The sequence below is a fragment of the Crotalus tigris genome, unplaced genomic scaffold (assembly GCF_016545835.1).
Source record: "Crotalus tigris isolate CLP2741 ecotype Arizona unplaced genomic scaffold, ASM1654583v1 scf7180000019364.2947544272:3078424, whole genome shotgun sequence".
Classification (NCBI taxonomy): Eukaryota; Metazoa; Chordata; class Lepidosauria; order Squamata; family Viperidae; genus Crotalus; species Crotalus tigris.
In genome coordinates this window covers 854,120-861,206 of record NW_024097500.1, presented here as the reverse complement: position 1 = coordinate 861,206, position 7,087 = coordinate 854,120, and the positions used below count along the sequence as shown (strand labels likewise).

At 55.0% G+C, this 7,087-nt stretch overlaps 1 protein-coding gene across 1 annotated transcript; it reads right to left on the bottom strand.

Moving 5' to 3' along the window:
* Positions 1–1,107: 1,107 nt before the first annotated feature.
* LOC120316390 (protein phosphatase 1 regulatory subunit 14A-like) lies at positions 1,108–6,990 on the bottom strand. The gene is made up of 4 exons (XM_039361923.1): positions 5,603–6,990; positions 3,831–3,911; positions 3,210–3,241; positions 1,108–2,853 (listed from the first exon to the last, which is right to left on the bottom strand). The coding sequence occupies exons 1-4, from the start codon at positions 5,813–5,815 to the stop codon at positions 2,736–2,738; spliced, it is 444 nt and encodes a 147-aa protein (XP_039217857.1). The 5' UTR covers positions 5,816–6,990; the 3' UTR covers positions 1,108–2,735.
* Between the last annotated feature and the right edge of the window lie 97 nt (positions 6,991–7,087).

Genomic DNA, 7,087 nt, shown 5'->3' with positions numbered 1-7,087 from the left:
GAATGGATTCTGCGAAGCCATTTGCACCAAAGGCAAGGCAGGCCCCAGGTCTCCACACAGCTGTAAGAAAATCATCCCAGCAACCCTGGAATTGCTGTGCTGGATCAGCTCACAGGCCCCACTGCCCCAATTGCTAGAGTCTAAGCAGGTGAGAGGCCCCCATCTGGCAGAAGGGCAGGGGTCTTCCCAAGCGCACCAGTTGCCTGCTTTGAAGCCGGGGAAAGGCTCGCTGCATGGTACATAGGCCAGGGGAAGCTACCAGTTTCAATTGGTGATTACTGCTGTAACTCAGAGAAGCAGATCCCAAAGGTTAATTGGGGCCCAATCAACCTGAAATCAGTTTTGGCAAGAGATCCCTTTGGGACTGCGATGCCTCCCTGTTGTCTACAGACTGCCAATAAGCCTAATATGGCAAGGCAAAGCTTGGCCTCCTGGCTCCCTTTTCGCTCCCTTAGAAAGTCTCTGTATCTCTTACTCCAGACTCCCAGTTGGGTGACTTCTCCGGCACTGGTGGTAGGGGCACTTAAAAGTCCGTGCTCTGGCCTTGCCAAGCCTGCCCTGCCTGACCCTGGACCTTGTGGCATTCCTGTCATGGCAAAGGCTTAACGGGAAGGGTCATGCTGACTCCTCATGCTCCTGTGGTCAAGAGCAGTCGCATCCGTTTTCTCCTGGCTTGCCAGATCCTTGCTTTCCCTTTCCTGTAAGATCCCAGACCCTAAACAGCCTTTCCACTCTTGCTCCCCAGGCTGTCCCTGGTTCCATCTGCAAAATGCGATCCACCTTTGCTCACTTCCGGAGTCAGGAGCAATTCACAACCAGTAACAGTGGCCTTTGTTGCCCTGTGAGACACATGGGCAAAAGCCTGAGTACTGTCATTCAAAGTACAGGAGAATGGCAACAGCCCAAACGTCCAAGACTGCAGTTGGTGATTTGGGGCTTTGTTCTATTTTGGCTCAAGACTGATCTGTGGAACAAACTAAATCTATCCTTCCCTGAATATGCTGAACGTGCTCAAGCCACTCGTTTATTTATTTGATTCTCACCACAGCAACTCTGGGTGCCCAAGAGCACATAAGAATAAATCATAACATCTGCAAAACTAAACAATGATGTTTGACCCAAATGTATTTATACACACACACACACACAAACTTAATCTCATTGTATTTGGACACTAAACATTAATTCACCTCACTATAAAACAATGAAGTGTAAAAGACAATGAAGTGAGTTAATTCAATGTTAACTTTAGGATTGCACATTATACAATTAACATTATATACAGATTGGGATTAAAGTTTTGATGTTTTGTGCCTAATTTGGGCTTCTTTTTTGGAATAACATTTTAACATACATTAAGTAGATGGCTGTGTTTTGTATGCTGTGGGGGTTTATATGGGAGGAGCATTTCTCTTTCAAAATTTCAATAATCTTTCTGAAGAGGAAGAATTGAGGAAAAAGTCATTTGCCAGAGCAGCCCCTGAAAAGGAGCCCCCAATGCAGACTGCACTCCCCTTCCTGCCTTTATCCAGCACTCCCCCTCATGCCAACAAAAAGCCCTTTCTTGGAGGGGAGGAGGCTGCGGGCATCTCTAGGCCACAGGAGGCCAGAAGGGCCAAGCTGAGCTGGCCGCCCAGGGCTCTGGCAAGCCCCTCCCCTCTCCAGCTTCTGCCTGTTCCCAAATAAGGGCACTGGCTTCAGTGTCTGCTGGACCAGCCATGGGAGGAGGGAGGGCCTGGCCTGGCTTCCCTTTGCAAGTCTCTTCCCTGGGGAAAGGATTCCCCCCCCCCTGCTTGGGCTGAGGCAGGCAGTAGCTGGCACAGATTGACTCGCAGAGACAGTAATGGCAAGAAGGGTGGGCACGTGGGGAGCCATATGCGCACAGACATCTGTGGGGCCTGGGAGAAGGCCTTCTATAGCCAGATAATGCTAGGGGATCCAGAAGCTCGAGGGAGGACTGGACTGAGTGGGCTGCCACAGGCCCAGTTGCAGGCAGGTGGACTGAACATGTGGGATCCCCCCACCTGCTGGCGGACCATGCAGACCTCCAGGCAAGGAAGTGCAAAGTGCTCTTGGTCTCCTGAAGCAGCTTCTAACCCAGAAAGTAACAATCCCCCTCTGGGTCCCAGCTGGGAGGGGAGGAGGCAGGAGGCCTCTGACTGAAGGGGTTATCTGAAATGGGGAAAGGCTGGCTGGGATCACCCCTGTGAGACGAGTATAGCCTGTTGCCTTCACCACCAGCTACAGGGTGACTGCTGAGGAATGGATTGGCCAAGGAAGCCATTTCTGAATTTTCATGGCCCTGGACAATCAGGCAGACTGTGCCAAATGTGCCCAGCCAGAGAAAACCTAGCCAAGAGCATGCAAACACAGACGCAGCTTTTGGGTGATGGCCACAAATGTACAGAGAGCTTCACAGGGGGCAAACCCGATCCTGGCCAAGTTCTCCTCCACAAGGGTCCCAATCATCATAAGGCTCCATCTCCCCCACCCCTCTGGCAGAGGCAACAGTTGAGCTTCTGGGGGACAGAGCACTTTATTGTGGGGAGGGGGCCCAGCAGAGCCCATCATCCACCAGAAAGGGGAGAAGTTCAAAAGGGCCAGGGAGACCTCCCCAGCAGGGTGGAGGTGGTTGAGGCCAGCGCCCTGCAGACCATGGAGCCAGTCCATCCTAGTGTAGGCAGGGAGACAGCAGCAAGTTCTTCCAGCAGCTCAGCAACTCGCCAGCATCACGGTCACTGTGGAACTTTGAGGCCCTGCTCCATGTTCCTCTGGCTGCTGGGACTTGTCCGACGCAGAACATGTTCAGTTCGGAGGCCTTTCAGCTTCTCCAGCAACTCTCTGGTGAAGTCCGGGGGGGGGGGAGGAGGTTGAGTCCTACCATCCTTCTCCAGTAAGGTGAAGAAGATGTCTGGCATTGGGGGAACCCTGCCAGAAAAGGGATCTCCCTCCAGTAGGGACTCCCAGGATCAGACCAAGAGCAACCAGATCCCCAGGTATTGCAAGGGAGCCTCCTCAGGGAGTCATGGGGTGGGAAGAAGGCTGGGGAGCCCAAAGGATGAAAGGGAGCCTTTCCTCAACTATTACACAGCAGCTGGAAGTGGGACATCTCTTGGGGAAAGCAAACCCTACCCTTGGCAGGCATATATGTTCCACAGGACCCAGATCAAAGCCAGCAGTTGCTGGTGCTCAGAAAATGGACACCCACCTCTATGTTGTTGTGGCATGACTCCAAGGTGCCCTAGAAAAAAGTTACAGTGAGGAACAGCCCCAAAGGATGGGGGATCCAGCATTTTTTCGTCCAGTCCTTTTCATTTCCAGCCTCTTTCCCAGCTTTATTCTTGAACTAAACCAGGAAACCATGGCTCAGATTCCCTGGGCCTTCTCTTCTGTAGTGAACCCTTAGATCCCCAGTTCCCTTTTCTTATCCTGTTCAGATCCTAATTTCTATTTATTAACAAAATGGCATGGGCTAGGCTAACTCCACATTAGGTATGCTTATTAATAAATAGTGCGGGGTGAGATGAATCTATGCCTCATTCTCAGTGCTCAGAAATTAGCATCAGCATTTTGCTAATGAGCATGAAGGATCATTTGGTTCAGGAAAAGAGCTTCACCTCTTAGAGCAGCAACATCTTCAGAATTTGTGCACATCTGCATAAGAGCCCCCTGTACACTCCGCTGCTTGCTCTGTCCCTGCCGGGTTTATAAACTCAAATCTGAACTTTTTTGCCTTCCTTCCACTCTTGCTGATAGGATCCAGTCAAGGGTGCCAATTCAGGATTCCTGCCTTGTGAGTCAGCAGACCTGGTAATGTGAAGGCAGCTTACCTGTAATTTCTTTGCCCTTTCCTCATCTGTGTCCATCTCCAGGAGATCGTCAATATTGACTTCATCTGGCATCTTGTCTTCCTGCCACAAAATCAAGTCAGGCTAAAGGGCTTGGAACATGGTAGCACCCAGACAAGAGGTACAGACATGAGTTATGAGGTCTCACAAGAGGGAGGCTTTTTAAGAATAGCCCAGGCTCTCCGACTTGCACAGCTCTTCAGTGACACATTTCCTAGTTCGAAAACATCTGGAACGACAAAGCTTCCAAAGCTTTCAAAACCCAGGCCCTCCCGCATCCCCCTTTTTAGGCAAGAGGAGGAGCATCTCAACCCTACAACATCCCAGAGAGTACAGTAGCTGCTGCTTCTCCTGGGAGCATAAATACTCTTAGGCTGTTGCTCCCATCTTCCCACCACCTGATAGGTAATTGATCCAGTTTGAAGAGCCTGGTTCCATCTGTACCCCTTAACAGAATAACAGAGCTGGAAGGGACCTTGGAGGTCTTCTAGTCCAACTCTCTGCTCAAGCATTCCAGGCAAATGGCTGTCCAGTCTCTTTGTAAAAGTCTCCGGTGCAAAAACCTTTCTCTGCAACCTCCCTGTAAGTGTGCAGGGGGAAAGAGGAGAGTCACAGCCATTGCTGCTCCTTGCCCCAAGAAGCCCCTGAATGGGAGCAACAGTCTACCGCTGCCCAGGGCTTGCTTCCCTCAGAAGAGCTGGCCTGCTCCCCTCCCAGACTCCCTGGGGAGGCAAAAAAGCAAGCCAGATGGTAACTCGCTCCTTTCATGGGAGGATTGGAGATGTCTCTTTTATAGCTAGGCCAGGCTCCCCACCCCCACCCCGAGGAATCCTTTCTAGGCAGGGGAAATGTCAGCAACCGGAGGCGGGAGATGCACATTCCTCCCTAGAAAGAGGAGGACGAGGAGGACCCTCCTCTGCAAGCCCATCTGCTCTGGCCAGGTTGGCCTCATTTCCAAGCCAAGGTGCCCTGGGGCCAGAGAGAACCTTGGAGCTGGGGATTCCAGCCTGAATTTGATGGAAGTTGATCTCTTGCTCAGTCTTGCCTGCTCCACAGCCCACACAGGGTCTTCCCATGTATTGATTGAGGAGGGCATTTCTGAATTTGTCCTCGAGATCCCAGGAAAGGCCAGGGCACAAATATCTGGTTCCTGGAAAGACACCTGAATGGGTGACCAAAGGCGACAGGCCCACCCCACAGCCCCGGTCCATTCTATTTCCGAGGGCAGCTTCCCCTCTTGGCAGTTGCCACAAGTCCCTCTCCTGGCCCAGAGCCACCAGCAACCGTCAGTCTCCTGAGCCTTAAAATCCCACTGATCAAAACTAGCAGCAACCACCCTGCTCAATGCAAGGCTGGACCAAGACCGCTCACCGGAAGGGCTGTGAGCTGCTGCAATGAAAGCAAAGCGCCTCCTGGCAGCCATAAAGGTAGGCAACCCCCGCAGATGTGCCTCCCGACAAGGCAGATGGCTCCCCAGTCCCCCGAGGAGCACTAGCAGTTGGGAGGGAGGGAGGGAGGGAGGGGGTCCCAAGTAGCCTTAATGTTAACCCCCTCATGGCCTCGAGAAACCAGTTCAGAACTGAAGGCCGGCTCTCTTCCACCAGGCCAGGAAACTGAACGAGGCCGCAGCTGTCTTTGGCCACAAAAGTTGCTCCGTCCCAGGCGGGCAGTCTGGACGCGGGGGAGGGGGGCGGAAGCATCCCCCCAAAGGACAAGACCGCGAATCCTCTCGCTCAGCCCGGCGTCCCCCTCACCCGTCCTCGGTACAGCTCCTCCAGCCGGCCGTCGATCCACTTTTCCGTGTCAAGGCGCCGCTGCAGCTCCCGTCGGTCATACTTAACCGTGACCCGCGCGTGGCGCCTCTGGATGCCTGGGCTGGCTGTCCGTTCCGCGCGGCTACCTCCGAGGCCGGTAGAGCGGGCCGGCGACGCACGCCCCAAGCGCCTCCCCACCCGATCGGCCGCCATCGCTCGTTCCCCAATAGACGGCGAGTCCGCCGGCTTCCCGCGCCTTATAGCAGCCGGGGCGGAGCTCTGGCTTCCAGACCCTCCCTCGGGGTGGGGGGCCGTCTTGCTCTGAGCCAGAGGCGGGGCCCCACCGGTCTCCCGGCCATTCTTGCGGACCTCCCTGAAAGATGAGGCTCGAAGACAGGAGCCGAACAACTTCGCGGGCCTCCCTTTTCCGGAGCTGATCCTTCTGTGCTGCTGCCGGGAAGGGGCCTCAGCGACCTCGGGCTCTAATCGCCTTACAGCAATGCGCGGTCGTCTGACCGCTTCCCCCTCCTCGCCCTTTTAACGTTTTCTGAAGTAACGCCGGTTAGTAAGATTTGGGCCCGGCATTCCGGCATCTGTTAGGCCTTCCCCCCCGCCGCCTTTTTAATGTGTGGCCAGCCCGCCCTTCTCTCCGAAGAAGCCGGCCTACGAAGTCCTCGCCTTCGAATGTCCTCACCCGCCTCTGGACCAACCTCTGGGAAAAGTCGGGGTTTGCCCCTTCGAGTTCCTGCCGCTAGACAGGGCAGGGGAGAGGGCAAGCCACGCTGCTCTGCGCGGATCGTTTGATTCGGACTCGGGCTGAGAACGCGGCCGCAGCGTTCCTCGGCCCCAGCGGGACGCCCAGGGGCCCCTTCCTTCGAGTCCCCAGCCTTGGCCGTTCTACAATAGCCAAGTCGTTATGCAAGTACGTTCAGTGAAACGACCCCCTCGGACCTCCCAAGAGGTATGACTTCTTCAGGAAGTCTCCCCGCGGTGGGGGCTAAGGCAAGCGCTGGCCTCCCTGACCGTGTCGCGCTTCCAACAGAGAGGCTTTCCGAGCGCGATAGGGGGCTGGGGGAGCCCACAACCGGCGCCTCGGCAAACGGTAGGCTGCAATGCTGAAGATGGAGGGGGGAAGGGAAAGGGGCTCCCGCTTCTACTCCGGGTCCTGGGCCGATCGCAGCACCCTCTTCCCAAGTCGGAGGATGGAAGCCGGCGGCGGCGGCGAAACGAAAAGGGGATAAGGGTTCCCACAGAAGCCATCCCAGAACTAAGCATCCCGCGAGGGTCCTGTGCGGCGGGAGAGGGAACCAGGAGCAGCGGACCTGACCGTAGTCCCGCCCCGACTGCACCTGCCGAATCTTCCGCCTTCACCTTGCAGGTTTCTCCATCCGGGACTTTCCCACTTTGCAACCGGTGGGGAGTTCCACCGTCACGTGTTTGCTACGCAGCCTATGCAAAATAGGTGGGCTGCCCTACCCGCCCTCC

Excerpts from the sequence above, each read along its gene's own strand:
- LOC120316390 (XM_039361923.1), bottom strand. The coding sequence starts at position 5,815 with ATGGCGGCCGATCGGGTGGGGAGGCGCTTGGGGCGTGCGTCGCCGGCC. Across the intron at positions 3,912-5,602 it reads AGGAGCTGTACCGAGGACGG|GAAGACAAGATGCCAGATGA; the intron begins GTGAGGGGGACG and ends ATTTTGTGGCAG. Across the intron at positions 3,242-3,830 it reads AAAGGGCAAAGAAATTACAG|GGCACCTTGGAGTCATGCCA; the intron begins GTAAGCTGCCTT and ends ACTTTTTTCTAG.